Below are 19,861 nucleotides of genomic sequence, written 5' to 3'. Positions count from 1 at the left end.
TTTCCAGACAGGACTGATTTGGGGATATCCCCTTGTAAGAAATTTTAGTCCACTTGTCGTGGAATTAGAGGTTTTTGATCTCCATTGAGATACAAATTAAGTGTCTCAATTATGTGTGCCAGGAACATATGAGTCGTTATCTATTTAGTCTGAATAGAACAGGGTAGTTCAACATTGGCATTAACATATTGGTCTGGATAATTCTTTATTTTGTCATAGGACTTGTAGGATGTTTACTAGCACCCTTAGCTTCTACCTACTATATGCCAGTAGCACCCCTGCCACAGGTGTCATAACTGAAAATGTCTCCAGACATTGCCAAATGTCTCCTTGGGGGCAACATGACCTTCATTTGAGAACCACTGGCTTCGAAGGGGAGAAATGGCATTGTGGGTAAATGGTGCTGGCCTGGCCCGTGCTGTGCTTTGCCTCGACTTCATCTTTACTTAGGGTGGTTGCAGGTAGAGAGTGGGAGGCAGGCGGGCCATCCTTTTTGAACTTATTCGAGGCTCTCTGGTGTCCATGGACATGAGAAGGAGGATGGCAGATAAAATAGAGAGTTAAAGACCCAAAGCATATTATGCATGCTCTCTGAACAATTTGATTTTTTTTAAAAGCAAGATAGTGGCTTTGGAATAAATTTGAGATAAAAGTAAAGCTCTTTCATCTGAACAACAAAAGGTTATCTGTGTTTCTGGAAAAAAGCAAATGACTCTGATGGCGGACCAGAAGTTAAAGTTTTCACTTACTATTTTGGGAGATATTTGCAATTGAGATCGGAGTTTTAGTGGGCCTTCTGTCTCAGGGAAGGAGACGGTAGACCCTGGTAATACCTGTAGGAAAGCCTGTGAGGTTTTTTTACTCTGATCTTTCTGATGAGAAGCCATAGCCATTCTCAGCTGAACATGGGAGCATTGTTGGGCAATTCTGGTTTAAGGGTCACCCACATCCTTCATCCTTCATTTTATGCTGTTTTCTACTGCTTAAGAAGATGGAGAAGTATCGCTCACTTCTTTGTGGGTTGTTTTGCCAGGGCACACACAGGACTCTGTTTCCTGAGATGTGTCGGGGCACCTATACCCCCAGGGTGTTAGCATACCCCCACCTCAGTCAGTGCATTTTCTCTTGTCCTCAACCATTAATGCGGTTGTGTACACTGGTAACAGCACAATAACCTGTGAAATGAACTCAGAGCTTTGCTGAAAGGAATGCCAACTAACAAAGATCACTCTGCCAAAGGAGTGTCAGGAAAGGCTCACAGCTCCAAGAGCCACAGTGCGGATGACCGGAAGCCCGGTAGAATGCTTTTGAAAAGGGAAAATATCCATCTGCTGTGTGGTTGACGTTCTCAAAAGGTAATTCCCAAGAACTCCAGGTGGGTCCTAATGTACTGTTTAAGACTCAGAAAACTCAGCTACATATTCTGCACCGCCTTGTGCTCCCAGACTGAGCACAAAGAACAGGGTATCTCCGTGAAGCGCAGTAGACGATCCTGTGGAGGAATCTGTGGGTAGGAATTATTGAGCCAATATGTTAAAAATACTTGACGTGTAGGCGTTTGAAGAAATAATAAAACCCAGCACTCCACCCTTTAGACCAGGACGTAGGGCTATATTAAGATAGAATGCAATGCTCTGAATAAAAATATAACCCCTACGCACGACCCCTTTGAAAACACAATGCATGTACCATGTGTTTCCCCTAGCATGCAAATCCCCATGGATCCAGCCTTTCTCTGTGCAGTTCAGAAAGCAGGATGGAAAATTGTTTACCTAGCCATAGTTCTTCACATAAGCTGTCTGTCTTTACTGTATGGTGTCTGATGCAACTCCACTCTTAACCTCTACTTAGTAACTTTGGAAGTAAGCCTGCGTTGCCTTATGGGGGGAAGGAGATTGACAGCTTCCTGACATTTGGGTCAGTTTAAACGTGTCTGTTCTTTATTCTAAAGCCTGCCCCACTCCCCTCTTTTGTTAGTGTGCAGGCAACATCTCTTATGGATTCTGCTGGCCCTTGTTCTTGCCCTGTGTTTATGGCCCTGGGGAGTGTGTGCACCAAGTATGTGGGTGGTGGCTCAGTGCTGGCCTGCAGTACATGCCTCTGTGCTGATGGGTACATGACCCTAGGGGCTAGGGACTGGTTTGAATTCAGAGTCACTAACAGCATCCAGCAGATGGGATGGAGCTTGAAGTGTGACCAAAGCAGTTGTTGTGACAAAACCAGGTCCAACCTCCCTGAAGAAAGAAAGCAGAGCCTCAGTGATCAGGACTCACTGAAGTTGAGCTCTGATCCCCAGGCAAGGGCTCTTTGCTGTTCTGAACTGCATTATGGTGTCTGCTGAGTATGTCCTGCTCTTTGCCCATGAGTGATCATCACACCAGAAAGAGGTGGGGACTCCACAGCAGAATGCCACTGTTAATGGGTAGAAGTGAATCCTCCAGCACCTGACTGGCACCATGGGGCCCTTCCCTTGATGTGCTGGGGAGGAGCATGTCTAGGCCCCTGACTCCTCCACAGCTGTTCCAAAGCAGTTCCTTCACTTTTCTAAACCTCCCTTTCCAGTCTTTAAAATGGGGGTAACAACAGCACCTCCCTCATGGAGTTGTCGTGAAGAGAAAATTCCCTATCTTTGTTCAGCACATGGCCCGGTGGCTCTTTGGAAAGTGAAGCTCACAAAAGGATAGAGTAGGATTTTTAGACTTGGAGTCTCTTAAATTCTGGCTCCTCAGAATCTCATTCTGTATACTTACTAGCAGTCACCTTGAAAATAGCCCTCAAGGTTACCTCTGGAGACTGATAGCACTCCTTCAAACCCCCATCATCCATAAAACAAACCAGGGAGCGAGAACTCACTGATGTCATGGCTGTCAGCCTTGTAAGAATGTGGACCGAGGCCTGGTATGAAAGGGAGGATTTGCTTTAAAGCATCATAGAATCTCATGTTTAGAGTGAGCTTAAAAGCCATCTGGTCAGAACAAATCTCTGCTCTTCGAAGCCAGGAGATGGTTAATCTTGGTTGAGGATAGTAAACAGACAGGGGCGTGTGGGGCTTCTGGGCGCCAAAGGTGTGACATCGGTGTGCTCACTGTGAAATTTTGTCAAGGTTACTTAAAAGTGCACTTAGCATGTGCTCTATTCTCTGTGTATGTGAATACTTCATAAAGTTAGATAGCAAATCTTGTCATCCATGTGCTGTTTAGTTCTTCTTTTAGTCATTCTTTGTGGTTGCTATCTTTTACTTATTATTTTAAATATTTACAAAAGTAGTTCTTTTCACTGAAAAATCTTTAAACAGTATTGAACATCTCAAGTAAAACTTGAAGCCATTGTTTCATCCCTGTCTCTGCATTTTCAGTTCTCAGAGGTAACCACAGTTAAATTTCTTGTAGATTGTTCCAGGTTTTTTTTCCCCTGTGTATTTCTGTATTTTTTCCTTTACTTGAAAAATGGGATGATCATGTACATCGTGTTCCATAACTTGCCTCTTTAACTCAGTAATATATTGTGGGCAACCTTGCATATCAGATATAGAATTGACGTCCTTCTTTTTAAGAGCTGCATAATATTCCACCATGTGGATGCACTCAATTTATTTAGTCATTCTCCTATTGATTGACAGTGAACTTGTCTACAGCATTTTGCTATTATAAATAATGGTTCTTGAACTCCATGTATTTCCCTAGTAACATCTGTGATACTGCTCGAATCCCAACTAAAGCAGCCAAATGTAAGCTCCTTTTAATTTAAAATACCTTCTTCGTTAAGATTTTGGGCTGGAGTTTCATGGGGGTAATTCTCTATGGCGGCTAAATCTCAAATTTGGAGATGATGAACCAGGCTTCCTGGGTAGACTTCTGGGTGTATGCACTGTTACATTATTGTAAGTTCAAGACAAGTAAAACAAACAAGTGTTGGAGCACAATTATATTTAATATATAGTCCCTCTCAATGTGTTCTATTATTAGCTAATCAGAATGGGGCATGAATAGAGCCAATCAATAACATGATTATTGGCTGATGCTCTCCCTTGTAGACTCTTAGCTTCATAAAGCCATGGCTTTGATATTTTGCTATTTTTGTCCCCTCCCTTAAACTCTGTCTTTATTCCAAATTATTAACAGTTTCCTGCCGAGATGTAGCTGTCAGAATCTCAAGGTGTTCTCGTTAATAGAGTTATTAACCCTCTTGTAAACCAGCAAGGCATTCTCTGGCTTGGACCCAAAGCCTGGAAGACATTGCTTGGCTTTCTCTTAATGCTGAGGTTACTAGTTTGACAATGGTGGGCTGTCGGAGAGTGGTGATGGGTGTTTTCTTTCTACCTCAGTGCCTGACTTGATGGATGGTTAGAGGAATGAACTTGTATTTGATAAAGCAAGTATACTAAAATGTTAATGGTAGACTCTAGGCAGTAATATGTAGATGTTCACAGTAATATTCTTTCAGCTTTCCTCTTAATATTTAAATTTTTTTCATAATAAAATGTTGGAGGAAAGGGAATATGGAATAGAAAGGGAAATGGGAAATCTGATCAACAAAGGACTTGATCTAAAGTCATACAATCAATCAGTTTAGTACCAAGGAACGAATTGAACAGAGACATCTATTTTTTGAAAAGAAGTTTTATATAATCATAATTATAGTAGTTAAGATAATAATGAGGGAGAAGATGATATTGATACCTTCCCATATGTCTTGTGGCATTCTTATTTTCCCTGTGGTGTTTAATCCTAACACCAAACCTGTAAGGTCGTATTCGATCACCAAACCTCTTTTTAAGTCATCATCATCCAATTAATCTAATAATGTCTCAATTTTCTGTGTTTGGAAACAGGGGCCCAGAAAAATTAAGCGACTTGCCCATGATCTTAATACTAGATGACACAGAGGCTGAACTTGAACTTACATTTCCTAATCATATCTTTGCTACTCCATCATGTGTTTGCTCTGATTATAAGACTCTGAAATCCAAAATCGTTCTCTGGGGAATTCATGGAAAGGAGGATCATTCAGCCAAGAATACTTTGAACTATGATCAAAGCGATGACGGTGGCAGAGCTCTGTCCTCCTCACCACTAAGGCCTTCAACCACTTCCTAAAAGCCGCTCCCTAAATCATCCCTTCCAGGTTGTACCCAGTGCATCAGCAAGGCTGGTGCCTTTCCCAACTTTGGGCAGCCTTGTTTTGCTCCCTAATTTGCTGGTGTTTTTCTGACCAAAGATATGGTCTGGGAGAATTAGTACTTTATGTTTACTAAGTGTGCACACTGTAATTTTATGGCTAGGTAGGTGGGAAACTATTAGTTTAAATAAATATACTTTTCAAAAGAGTAGCTGTGTTAAATGAATTGAATAGTCTGTGTGGATCAGAAACAGTAGCTCAATCTTTTCTTTTCTTTTTCTCTCTCCTTTGGAGTGTTAGTGAGCTTGAGTGGTTGTGTGTTTCACTGCAGGTGAAAATAAAAGAGTGAACGGTGTCAAAGTGAGATGAGGAATAAAGCAGGATCATAGCCTCTGTGATGTTCCGCTGTCTGTCGCTATGGGCTGATGGATTCATTCCTTTGAAGCACTTTGCTGATGAAACTGATCTTCAAATGGGTCCCCAGATGGATCCATTAGCTTCACCTTCTCCCTCTGCAGCGGTGGTGGGGATTTTGCTTTTGTTCCTTTTTTCTCATTTTAAAGGAGATTTTTTCCCCCCAGATGTGCTATTATTTAGATCCAGCAAGTATTTTAAACAGTTGCAATAAAACAAACCACTTTTCTTGGCCCAAAACCAATCCAATTCTCCTCCCTAGAGAAAAACCACTGTTATTAGTTTGTGTTATTTTCCAGGGCCTTTTCTCTCGTTCCCTTAGTTCTGTATATTTGTGCAACTACATACACAACACATACTGTATTTTGTTGTATGGGTATTTTTTTTAATATCAAACCTGTATTTATTTCTCATCTTGACTTTCTCCATTAACAGTATATCTTCAAGAACTTTCAATGTTAGTGCCTATTTGTCAATTTCTTTTCTCCCCTCCAAAGGTTATTTTACCAATTCTCCTATTTATTATGCATGTCGATTTTTTTTTTTTTGCTGATAGCAATGATGGGGCGAATGTACTTGTATATTTGTCTTTGTATTTGCAACACCTGTGGCAAAGCCTTAATTTTCTGAATAAAAAGACTTCTTATATTATAAAAAGGAAAATCAATAGAAAAAATAAAGATCCTCATTCTTATTGGTTATTAGGAAAATTAAAAATGAGAACACACATGTCCATCCGTTGGGTAAAAAATAAGAAGGATCCATAAATCCACTGGTAGCGATGGTGTAGGAGGTTTGGTATTCTCATACATTGTTGACTAGAGTATAAAAGGTGTGCCCTTTTTGGGGGCAATTTGAACTGCTTCTAGGTATCTGTCTTAGAGAAAAATTTTGTGCTCCTAGAGGCAGGTTCACATATTTTTTTTGCGGCAGTGGTTCTTAAGCTTTCTGGCTTGCGGAGCCCTTGAAGGTTTTGATGAAAGCTGTAGACCATGTGAGATCAGGGCTGAAAATGTGTCTTGAAGAGATCTCAGCATGTGGTAATAGAGGGAACCATAAGAGTTCATCTGATGAAAAGTGATGGACACTGTCCACTGCACACATGTACAGACTTTGGCAGTATTTCAGGAGATGTGCAGTCTTTCTGGAAGCCAAATCCGTAGCTCCATAAGTTTGTTTTTCTCCCTCTATCAGTTATCTATGCAAAGCTGTTGGCTGTAAGGGGAACTTAGAAATGAGAGAGGTTCTGAATAGACAGATGCATTTCCACTCGTGGGAGAAAGAGCTCCCATCCAATTATTTCACAGTCTGTTAATGAGTGCCTACTGTGTGCTTGGCCTTGGGGCCAGCACCACCTAGTAGGAGAGGTCCCAGCATACTGTATCTAGAAGAATCCTTTGTGAGGGATCGTCTACCGAATTAAACAGATGACCTGCGGAACAGAGAGCTGTTTTAAAGAACAGATGTTCTAGTCCAGTTGACCCAGCTAATCTGAGAAATGCTTTATTGTGGAGATTGTCCTGAGGACACTAGAGTGGTCTGATTTTGATTTATAGAACTTTTAAGTATTTGGGAAGTATCCAGGTTGTCTTGCATGTGTGTTCTCAGAAATGTTTCACATAAACATTTTTCTTATGGAAACTAATTTGGCAACGATTGGCTGTGTAGGGCAAAATGCAGTTTTCTGGATAAAACCGTGTGGCCTGTCTTTGTGCACAAGCTTTTTTTGTAGGCTTCTGGCTGGGAGAAGGAATACACCAACTCTATACCTGTGTTAATTTTATTTAGCTTAATTGCAAATTCTTAGCACCATCATTTCCCCAAAACCTATTATGGAGTAGAAAATACAATATTAGAAGTGAGGAAAGAACTATAATGGGAACTTTGGGTGAGTAAGTAACAAATAAACGATATTTCGGGTTTCTTGTATTTCAAAACTGGAGACATATTGCTGATTCCTAGTTGGGTCTGAATGATTTATAACCTTTTATTTGTGGTTGAGTGTTGCAGTCTATGTTGTCATGGAAATTCTATTGAATTTATAGGTCCATTTATCCAAAATGATTTTCCAGACTTCATTTCATGGTGAATCATGTGGCTGTTACTCCCAAGTGCAAAGCAATTTCTAAAAAGTTTCATATTACAAAGAGCACAAACACTGTGGTGGTTATTTTTGTGTTTTTGAAATACAAATGAGTTTCAGATGCACCTAGGGACTCCCTCCCCCTCCACTGTGTCCAAGGTGTTAAGCTTCATTGCATTTCGGAACCAACTTTCTATCTAAAATAGCTATGCGAGCAAGGAAAGATAGTTTTAATAGAAAAGAAGGTGACTGATTACAGTAGCTCCAAGAATAGGGGAAGTGGTCTTGAAAGTACTGCTTTCCGGGTGGGTGGCAAGTCTGCTCTCCCAGACTTGGAGCCCCCTTATAGCAGATTTGCCATTCCCCTTCTTAAAGTTCAGTTGTAGTGGGAAAGGGAAAGAAAAACAAAGTGTTTTATCATATTTATTGACTAGGCTTCATGTGACCTTGGTTGGAGACATGTTTCGACACCTTGGCACTATTGACACTTTGGGCAGGATAAGTCTGTGCTGTCGGGCTGTCCTGTGCGTTGTAGGGTGGTTAGCAGCCTCCCTGGCCTCTACTCACTAGATGCCAGTGGAATCTCCTCCCCAGTGATGACAATCAAAAAGGTCTCTAGGTCCCAAATCACCCCTGGTGAGAACCTCTGCTCTGGGAGCTTTGTGCTAGATCCTAAAGATAACTAATAAGTAGTTCTTACTGCTCATGGGAATTCTGGTCAGGATGTCATATGGAGAGATTTTAAATGTGCAGCTCTGCACTCAAATGCCTCGATTTGAATCCCAGCTTTGTTACTTCTTAGACAAGACCTAGTATCTGAGCCTTAATTTCTTTTTGTGTAAAATGGGGCAAAGATTGGTACCTATCCCAAAAAGCGATGGTAAGGATTAAAGGAATTAATTCAGGCAAAGCGTTTTAAGATTGGGATACCTGTCAGCAGCCCTCATGGAATGTTCTATGGAGGAGGCTGACTCTTGGCCTCATTTGCAGTGTCGGCCTCAAGGGAAAGGGCAGAAAGAAGCAGTGCTTGGTCCAGGGAATTGTTATTTGGTCCTAGGCTGCCATGATTCTACACACCCAGGGACAGTCAGCTTAATTTGCTCTGTCAAGCAGACGCCTTCTCTGTGGCCTTACCCTCCTGTTTAGAGTGGCCTCTGTCGAGTCGAATGGGTGCCGGCAGGGAAGCATCCTGGGCCCTGCTCTGTTATTATATGACACTTCACTTTTGTTTATCCCAGTTTCAAAAGCACAGTTATTTCACCAATTTTACGTATTTATTATTGAAATATCACATACAAAAAGGAAAACTCACGAATATTAAGTATACAGCTGAATGAATTTTCATACTCTTGTAACCAGGCCCCAGATCAAGAAAGAGCGCTTTCCAGCACCCCCAGAATCCCTCTTTCGATTACTGACCCCCAGGGGTAACCGCTGTATTGGCCTGTAACTGCATGAGTTTTTCCTGGTTTTGTACTTCATTTCAACAAAATCACACGGTACATCTTTTTTTCTTTCCTTTTTTTTTTTGGTATCTGGCTTGTTTGGCTCAGCATTGTTTGTGAGAGTGGTCTGTATTGTTACCTGTAGCTGTGCTGCATTCCATGAGCTCTTCCATTGTGTGACTATGTCACAATTCGTTCATCCAGTCCATTATTGATTAGCATTGGGTAGGTTCCAATTTGGGGCTATTGCAAATAGCCCTTTCACTGATTTATTTGTATTTTTTTCTTTCTTCCCCCCCTTTAACTAATTTTTAAAAATATATGAATCAGTTCACAGCCCACAGTATGCCAGATATTGTGGGAGGTGCTTTACTTGAGTTGTTTTATTTAATCCTCCCTGTACCCACTGATGTATTTCTTATCTTCAGTTGACTCATGAGGATATTATGACTCAGAGAGGGCGACTAACTTCAGCCAGGTCACACAGCTATTAAATGGCAGAGCTATAGCTTACTGAGTACATGATAAGGGTATCTGGTCAACATATGGCCAGATGCTGAACCTACCTCATTTTTGTCTAAACTTATGCTGAACTGTAAGAAATAACTCATGAATCATGCATAGTAAATCCCTGAAAATCTCAGCTTACTATTGTAAGCAAGAGCCTGACCTCTTCCCTACCAAGAGAAAAGTGCAAGGATTAAATATTTATTTGAATAATCATATGCATCACCGAACCAGAAATTGCAGAAACCAACTAATAAATGGAGTTATAACGGCATAAACAAGTTACACACAGAGACTTTTGAAAGGGTTCCCAAAAACATCTCGACACCTGATTGTATGTGAGTCGTGGCCCTAGTGTGCACTTGCATTCTTCTGCTCCAAAAATTTAGATTCCTGCTGTAAAGTAGTTGAAGATAATTGTTACAGGGCAAGTGAAAAAAGGAAATAATTAAGGATTAGTGAGCTCCGTGATTAATGATATTGTATAAAGCAAATGTTTCAGAATGTTTATTTAAATGCTACCTTGCCTGCAAAGATGCTGAATACCTGCTATCCTTTGGAGCAGGGTTCTTCTAAAAATATCCTTCCAGTGAAGGCTGTGGGAAGCCCACACACAGGTGTCTTTGCTACACCTTGTGGCATGACTCATTGGGATGTTGGCTGCCCATGGAAACAATTTATTTTCACCTTAATTTACATATCCCTCCTGGTCACAGAGAAAGTAATAATGATACATAATAATAAAAAGTGAGAGCTATTTCATTTGTTTTTACTTTTCCAAAGCATGTGAGTAGTGAATCTTTATTACAAGGATCCCAAGAGGTAAGTATTACCTCCATTTGACAGAAGGGGACATGAGCCTTAGAGATCTCAAGTGTCTTCAGTATACAAATCAGGTCTGATACTGTGGCCCATGGTCTTTGATCTCCATTTAGTATTACCCAGTTGTGTTATCTGCCAACTCCACGGACATTTTTGTGTAAGTCACAAGAGTGTGAACTGGGTTATAACATTCTCCAGAGGAGAAGCCTGTTAGAAAGAGGTGAATGAATAAGAGAGAGCTCAAAGAAGCTCAGAAAGTAACTGGGTTGCAAAACACTTATTATTTATAATGTGATACATATATCTGAGTATGTTTGCTTAAAATCAGTAGTGACCTTTGAGGGTGTGTTAGTCAGGGTTCTCCAGAGAAATTAAACCAATAGAGGATAGATAGAAAGATAGATAGACAGACAGACAGACATATATATACATGGAGAGAGAGAGAGATGTGTGTGTGTGTGTATACACACATATACACACAGATTGAAATTTTAAGGAATTGGCTCCCTCAATTGTAGAGGCCGGCAAGTCTGAAATGTTCAGAGCAGGCTGAAAATTCCAGCAAGTGTTGATGTTGCAATCTTAAGTCTGCAGGCTGGAAGCTCAGGCAGAATTTCTGTGTTGCAGTCCCAAGGCTGAATTCCTTCTTAAGAAGACCTTGGGCCTTCAGCTGATTGGCTGAGGCCCCCACATTATGGAGCGTAATCTGCTTCACTCAGAGCCTACTGATGTAAATATTAATCACATTTAAAAAATACCTTCACAGCAACGTCTAGAATAATGTTTGACCAGACAACTGGGCACCATAGCCTAGCTAAGTTGCCACATAAAACTAACCATCACGTGGGTAAAAAATACAATAATGATAATTTAAAGAAGTAACTGGGAGTAAAAACTGTTCATTGATACAAAACAAAATACCCATATCATAGTTCTGAATTCAGAGTGTTTGTGTTATATATTTTTATATAAAATATATAGTGTATATCATTTTTCTCCACAATTGAAATGAATAGATTTTCTTTTGTTGGAGCATTAAAATTTCAGGCTAGAGTTGCTTAGATAGAAGATGGTGTGAATTTCATGTAGATTAAAGAGAAATCAGTATAATCTGTGTTTAGCAAAACCATACCTGAGGCCGCTTGGGCATTTCACTGTGATTTTGACATATTTTTGCATCTTCCTGAGTGTTTTCTTCAACGGTTTAAATTCATTCATTCTCTTAAGTATCCTCATCTCTCCTTGCCACTCATTTTGCAAAAACCTTGGGATAGTGTTTGTGTCTTTATCATTTGGCTGTCCTTGCTTTCAGTACTCAGCGCCCCCGCTCATTTCATTCCTTCGATAAATAAATTACTGACAATAAACAACACTGTTCAAGACACAGCCTTCAATCAGGCAGACAAACTTCCTGCCTGCATTGATCTTCTTGTCTGATGGCACTGGCAGAATTAAAGAATTAGAATGTCTGTGTTGAGTGTGTGTGATCTGGCTTAATAGTAGTTAAGGTACAGCATCATCCCAAAATCAAGTTAGATTAAGAATCCAATATACAAAAACCTCTATTCTGATATCAACTTATGCAAATCCTCCAACAGGTGAGACCAGGGGATCATTAACTGTTTTTGGATTTTTACTTTGCCTTCACTGCACATTTTTATTCTTAGGCAACTGTTTCTTGTCCACCACCATGTTCTCAACTGGCTTACCACAGTTTAGCGCCAAGCAGAAAAACATATTTCACCTCTTCAGTTCTGTTGTCTACTGCCTCCTATGTGATTTTTAATTCTGCTGTTCCTTTTTAATTCACCATCTTTATCTCATTCTGTTTATATCTCATCTGTTCTTATTCTATAGCTTTTCCTGTGTGTTCTTCTACTCTATTAAAGATGCCCAAGAGTATCCTGGAAATGTCTGGTGGATCTCTCAGTACGTTGCCTTTCCTCTGAGCTTTTTTCATGCTGTTTCCTTACTTAACTCATCATGAATTTTTCTTGGGCCGTGTATGTGTGTGTGTGTGGTGCATGTTGAAGACATTTAAATTTTTTGAAAGGAAACTACAAGGTAGAGCTTTCTAAATCACCAGAGAAGGTACTGTTGGATTTTCCATTCTTAGGTTGGCATCATTTCCTTTGGCCATCGTTATCACAGAGATGTGAGAGCTGACTTTTGCACACAACTGTAAGAGCCTGGAAGCCTACCTTCAAGAAAATGTCCCCTCTCACCCATTGCCAGTATTATTTTAATATTCCTTTAATATATGCCTAACTTGACCATGAGCCATTTATTGCCTTATGGTTTTTTTGTGATACTTTTACCTACAACTCAACTTTGGCATTCAAAAAATTACCTTGTCTCATTATTGATATTTTTGTCTTCCCAAGCACAAACTGTATCTTCCTCTGTCACAGTGCCTTGTACATAATAGGCATTAAGCAAACATTTTTGCCTTTTGGAGGGAAGCACAGTGATTAAAACCTTGGCTAGGATTGGAAAGATCAGATTTCTATCCCAACCTTGCCCTCCTTCCTCAAGAGCTTTGTAAATTTAGAAATCCTTGGTTTCTTTGGCTGTAAATAAGGATCATGGTGGTAACTTCCGCAATGAGGGTTTAATGAATAGTAGTACAGTTCCTGGCATGCAGTAGTCACTCACTAAATATTTGAAAAATAACATTAATAAAAATATAGAAGGCTTGGGGCTGGCCCCGTGGCCGAGCGGTTAAGTTCGCACGCTCCGCTGCAGGCGGCCCAGTGTTTCGTTGGTTCGAATCCTGGGTGCGGACATGACACTGCTCATCAAACCACGCTGAGGCAGCGTCCTACATGCCACAACTAGAAGGACCCACAACAAAGAATATACAACTATGTACCGGGGGGCTTTGGGGAGAAAAAGGAAAAAATAAAATCTTAAAAAAAAAAAATATATAGAAGGCTCTAGTTTTTAGACTTGTTGCTTTGTATTAATTCAGCTAAACACAGATAGTGATACAAATTGGAAACCAGGCATATACATAGTTTTTTTAAATCAGATTGCAGGAGAAAAGGGAAGCTCAGGGGCATTTTGTTGTGACCCTGTGCACATCGTGCTGGTACCCTACAACAGTAGAGCGCTGCCCACTGTAACCTTATGCTCACAGTCCGCATTTCATCTCCCTCACGTTACTTGATAGTATTACCATTCATTCAAGCATTTTCCATATCTCTATTTTAGCACATGCCTCCTGGTCACTGAAGGGGCTTTTTCCCCCTGTAAAATTTCTTCAACTTATATGCGCTGTGTTTCTTCAGGAGGAGAATTCCTACACAGTTAGTGTCATTTAGATTCACATTATTAGAAAGAACGGGCTTTGAGGAATGCTGAAGGGGATGCCCTGAGTATGGCCCTTGAGAGCAGATGCAGAAAGTAGATGGGCTGCTCAAGATGTTTCGTAGCCATCCCAACACCTTCAAAGATGTTTTTGGAAAATAGGTTTCCAGCCTCTGCCCAAATTTGTCTCATCGACAATAACAACAAAATCATTTAAAGTGTAATTCACTCGCAAAATTCCATGTACTTACTCTCATCTTTAAGTTAGCTTCAAAAGTTAACATAATTTAGTAGACTACCACTTGAGAGAAATAGCACAGAAAATCGATATTTCAGACCTATGCTGCTGTTCTCTTTATGAGACATTTTATTATTCTGATGGGTGGAGCCCTGACTCAAAGACATTTTCTAAAAATGAATTTCCTCACGCAGTTGTAAATGAAAATGCCCTTGAAAAGGTCTGAAACTATTTTGTATCACACACTATTCAGGTGATGCATTAAACAATGCTGCCCCTGCTCATGGGCTGAAGAATAAGAAAACCTTCTGTGAACTTACTTAATTTGCAGGCCTGAGTTTTAAAAGGAAAGTGAAGTGTAATTTTCTGAATATACTTGTGTAGAGTTTTTATCTTGGGTTAGTAGCATTGTACCGAAAGCAATTCACCCAGTATTCAACTGTTTTAATCTGCACCTCATTGAATGGATTTTTCTCAGTTTAAATTCATGATGTCTGAAGCTGTCCAAACCTAAAGGCAACACATTTGTAAGGAACTGCCAGAATCAGTGGTAATTCACAGTCTAAGAAAAATAATTCACCGTAGGAAAGAAAATCCTCCAAAAGAATCTACCCTTCCTTCTCCCATCCACTTGGGTACCTGTCTTTTCCTGGAAAGTGTCCTGATTTGGGCTACCTGATTTCACCCTTCAGAAAAGAAATGTCACCTTGTTCTTAACATCTTGGTGATGCAGTCAGCGGGACTCTGCCTTTGACCCATACCTTCAGCTAGTCTCTCTGACTTAGGTTTCCCCACTGGGAATTTGTTATTTACTATCAAATCTCTAAACCCCATCTGGGGTGTGGTTGTTCACGCTATTACAGAAAGTAGCATCATGTCATTTGGAAAAGTGGGGAAATAGAGGTCGTGGAATAGAGCTAATGATACAGGAAATTTGATTTTCTGTAAGGAATAGGGTCATTCTAGAAGATTCAGTGGAATCACATTCTTACAAATTTTAAGATGTCTGCCAAATGTTAACTTTAAAATATGATGATGGTGGTAGTGGTGGTGATTTGTTGAGTACAAATGAGATCTGGGCATGGTGCTATATATACTGTACACTACACTGATTTGTCTGATCCTCACTCTCACCCTACCAAGGATAAATACTTGATTCTATACGTGAAGAAGCTGATGCCTAGAAATTATCTTGCTTGCCTGAGGTCTCACAGGCAGGTAAATGAGGAAGCTGGAATAATATTCTCTCAAGAACATATTTTGTGGTCCATTTTTGTCCTCTGAATTGTATGAAATATCAAGGAGTGTTCAAGCATTAAAATTGGATAATAATTTTAAGTTGATTTATCTGTGTTCTGCTTTTGAATAAGAAACCCTAGCCAAATGTAGGAGAAGGTATTTAAGGTTGAAATGAGAGCACCTGGATTTTACACCCTTCCTCTGACGTTTCGTCTTAGCCAAGTTAACATCAACTTTCTGAAGCACTAAATCCTCATCTATAACTGAGTGGAATAATTTCTGCCCAGTCGTCACAGAGGTGTTGGATGGGTTAAGTGAAATAACGTATGGGATGCCTTTTTGCAATCTGTAAAATGTAAAGCATTGTTATTAGGATTACCATTATATTTCTTTGTGATTTCACTGAAATATTCCATGTGGGCTATTTTTCAAAGCTGCTGAGAAACACCTTCCAATTCTCATCCTTAGACTGGGCATTGTCTATAAAGATGTTCCCATTTAAGCATTTACAATTTAAACAACTGGACTGAATCTCACAGGCTTAGTTTTCAAATTCATGGTATTTAACTCCATTAAAATTTTGCTGCTTAACAGGGAACTATCAGCAAGACATGAGTATTAGGTAATACGAAGGTGTCTGTGTTATTTATTTTGGGCAGCATGAAGGCATTGTATTAGGAGAGAAGATGTGTGTTTTCGTGATGCCTACAGAAGTATGTCATGGTAAAATGAGATGATGTCCAGGATTTGCTCTCAAATACTTCAGCAAAGGAAAAATACAGATAGATGAATACATTTGGCAAAATCTTACTAAGTGGGGAATCTGGGTCCGTTGTACTATTTTCCTCTATGTTTGAAAATTTTTCTAATACATTTTTCAATTGTTCTTTCACAGATGCAGATTTTCTTTTACAATCCAGACGACTTTGACAGCTTTCAAACCGCAATTTCTGAAAACAGAATAATTGGAGCCATGGCCGTATTTTTTCAAGTAAGTTAATGGTGGCTCAAGTACTTCAACCAGAGAGTTTTCTAAGTATTTTTTTTGTAATTCACTGAATTGTTCCATGTTTAATGAATGCATCTGTTTCCTAGTTCACACCTGTCTAAATGAAAGATATTTCATATTGTCTAATGTGTGATTTAAAATGTAAATAAGTATGTTTAGAAACATAATGAAAATTTTTGCATGAATTATTCTGATTTTATTGCTACTTGACTGGTGCACAGATTGAAGAACACATTTATCATCTAAGTTACTTTGCTGCTGAAGCGTTTTGAACAGGTTCCTTCAGCATATTAAGAGGCTCCTGTTAAAAAAAAAGATGGTTTTCTTTGGAGCAACTTTAAAATTTGACGTTACTTGCAAGTAGATTAATAAATAGCATCAGTCACTTCTCTAAAGAGACTTCTTTCCCTCCCTCTCCCCATCCCCAGAAATGGAATTGAGACCATTTCCAAATTTGTACTTTTATGATCTCCCATCCTTTCTCTGTTTTATTGTATTTGTATTAATGAGTGTACCTGGTTCATGTGTTGATTCTGTGCCTACAAGCCAAACCTTGCGTCCCTCAATAGGTAATGCTGTCCAGGCTTTTTAGTAAGTCAAGTCAAATTAAAGCAGTGTTGATCACTGAGTACCTTGACCAAGTAGCCCAGAGGAGACCTGGTGCTATTTTGTGTGGAAGGTACCTGAGTAGTAGGCATGTGACTTGTCTTTGTCTTAAAATTTGCCTAACAACATACAGGTGTTCCTTTTACCATTGAGTCTTTGTTGGAAAATGTGATGTCTTTCTGATAACTCAAAGGAACATTGAAGGCATTGAAACTTTCTCCAGCATAAGTCTTTAGCCTCTGCTTCTTGGGGCAAGCTTCTTTGTCACTGAGATCAAGCCATTCTTGTTTGGAGTATGTTAATTTCACTATCCTGTTTAGTGGTGATGTATGATGGACAATACTCTCCACTGCTTCCCTCTCCCTCTTAACTACCCTCTCTCCCTTTTCTTTTCTTGGATAGAGGCTCAAATGGATGGTTATATGTAAAAAATTGAAAAGCCTAATATTCTACCCAAACTTCAGAAACAATAAGAGCAGTGGTCATCAGCATTGGTTATTGCATTGGTTTTCAAGCTGTGGGTTCTGACCTACTAGCAGGCCATGACAACATTTCAGTGAGTCCTGACCAGCACTTTTAAAAGAAAGAAATAGAATAATATGGAATAGAAAATAATCAGAAAGTATCCGAGTATATCATACATTGTAAGAACTTTTTTTTGTTCTTTGTGGAACCTTTTTTTTTAGTTATTTATGCATGGTGATGCATACTGTGTCATGATATGAAATGTCTGTCTTTTTTTTTTTTTTTTTTTGAGGAAGATTAGCCCTGAGCTAACATCTGCTGCCAATCCTCCTCTTTTTGCTGAGGAAGACTGGCCCTGAGCTAACATCTGTGCTCCTCTTCCTCCACTTTATATGTGGGATGCCTACCACAGCATGGCTTGAGAAACGGTGCCATGTCCGCACCCAGGATCCAAACTGGCAAACCCTGGGCTGCTGAAGCAGAACGTGCAAACTTAACCGCTGCGCCACTGGGCCGGCTCCTGAAATGTATTTCTTATTGTGGGTCATGGTCATTTAGAAGTCATCTGTTTATGCTGTGTGTTTGCACTGATCTTCCCATTGTTCTCGCACACATCTTTCTCTCATTATTTTCATCAACCACAGTAAAGTGTAGTGTTTTAAGAGCTTATTCACTGGAGTCAAAATATTTGCTTTTGAAACCCATCTCTTCTACTTAACAGCTGCATAATAGTGATGTAGTTATTTAAACTTTCCAACGTCAGTATCCTTATCTGTGAAGTGGGGATAGCAACATCTACATCATCAAGATTGTGGCAGTCATTCAATGAAGTCTCTAGTGTGGACCCTGGCACATAGTAGACATTTAGTAAATGCCAAGTAAAGTATATGTCCGTATCCATCCATCTCTGTTTCTATGGGATGGAGACCCCATGCTGTATGTGTCTTTGCATGAACACAAGTCTGTTCTGGGCACTGCCCTGTTGGCAGGTCACTTGGGTTCTGTCTGGACCCCTTTCACATCTAAACTGTGATCGGTTTACCTTAGGCAATACTGAGGTCACTTGAACCATTCTGAAACAATTCCCACTTATATAGTTAATCATTGTTTTCTGTAAGTGTCCTCTTGGCATGCTGCTTTTCATGTAGCTGGACCGCTACTCGTGTCCTGCCATCAAATCAGCCCCCTCCCCCTTCTCTGTCATGCCCACCCATGCCGAGCCCAACCAGGCCTACTTTATAGTCACCTTTCTTAGAGGAAAGTACATTTTAAAAATGTTTTTATGAGTACTGGAAGGACTAGTTCACAGCGTGCTCTACCCAAAAGCTTTCTATTTTGCCAGCTCTGTAAATTCTTGTTAAATATGAGAGCAATTAGAGTCTTCGGCAGGCAAGGCACATTGGCATACAAAGCAGCAAAATACCTCAGTGTGAAGTCTAGGTTTTGAATTTTTAAAGTATTTCCAGGACACGACTACTAGTTCACATACAAAGAAATTTAATGTGTATTGCGTCCGGTAAGTTCTCTAAATTTTGGCTTGCTGTCCTCTAGACACTAAATAGAGGACAGATAATATAAAATAGAACAGAATTTTTTTTAGAAAGCAGCTATGTTGAGCTACTTTGTTTTCCTTGTAAGTCCACATACACGTTTATACGTCTGAGTTCACACTATATCATGCAATGGAAAGGAACACGTCTTTATTGTTGTTTTGATTTGGCAGTTTAGTTAGATCCCATATTTTGAGATGTTTGTAATTTGAATCTTTCTATAACACTGTTAAATTTGGGAGTTTGGTATTTCTCCCTCAAGTAGTAAATTAAATCTTGATATATATTTCCAAATTCAAACCTGGCATCTTACATTTTGGTACTGAGGAAGCATTTATCACCCTTTCAGCACTGATTCAATGCCAGGAATGGTACCGGTTGCTACATTAGTATAATAAATGTAATCAGCTCCTGCCCACTAGAACTTCACTGTCCTAGTTCCGTGTGATAACAGCTAGAAAGAGGTGAGTGGAGAAACTCCTCCACTTGCAAAAAGGCTGTGCTCTGGCTTGGTGCTACTAAACCCACGTATTCGTCATCCAGAGTGACATGATGTGAATGACTCACTACTGCACATCTAGCAAGGCCAAGTGCCATGTAGATGTTGCAGCCTTGATGCTGACTTACTCCATACACTAGAGTAATTTTCTTACACTTTCCATCTTTCGTTATCTTTGTTTCTTTTTCCTTCCTAATCGTGTGCCTGGGTAACTTCGGGTCTATCACTGCCTTTGCTGTGATTAGGTATGATGAAGTTCATGTTTCCAAAACACCAAAAACATGTGCAAACCTAGCAGGCATGTGGTTGACCATGGAACCACATGTTGGCCTAGACTAGAGGTTGCCTGCAGGTGGTTTTATTGTGGTTCTCAGGCATGATTGTTGAGTCTACATAGTGTTTACAATTCTTTTCTTCAGTTAAATATGGAAGGTTTTACATAGGATATCCTGATAATGTAGCAGTAATCAAGATCCAAGTAGCGGCTGTCTGTCTACTTTGGAGGGGGTGTGAATTCCCATTGCAACACAGTCTCCAGGCAATCTTCTTCATGCCTT

The 19,861-nt window shown here is 39.9% G+C and overlaps 1 protein-coding gene across 6 annotated transcripts in view; it reads left to right on the top strand.

Annotated features, from left to right (window-relative positions):
* Positions 1 to 19,861, top strand: part of PTPRG (protein tyrosine phosphatase receptor type G) — a 675,839-nt gene that overhangs the window by 449,749 nt on the left and 206,229 nt on the right. For all 6 annotated transcript variants that reach the window (XM_023621202.2, XM_070238719.1, XM_023621201.2 and 3 more), the window contains exon 5: positions 16,071 to 16,166. In XM_023621202.2, coding sequence (XP_023476970.1) covers positions 16,071 to 16,166 — 96 coding nt within the window. The remainder of the gene's footprint in view (positions 1 to 16,070; positions 16,167 to 19,861) is intronic.

Source organism: Equus caballus, chromosome 16 (genome assembly GCF_041296265.1).
Source record: "Equus caballus isolate H_3958 breed thoroughbred chromosome 16, TB-T2T, whole genome shotgun sequence".
Taxonomy (NCBI): domain Eukaryota; kingdom Metazoa; phylum Chordata; class Mammalia; order Perissodactyla; family Equidae; genus Equus; species Equus caballus.
Note: the sequence above shows the minus strand (reverse complement) of the source record. Positions and strands in the feature narration are given on the sequence as shown.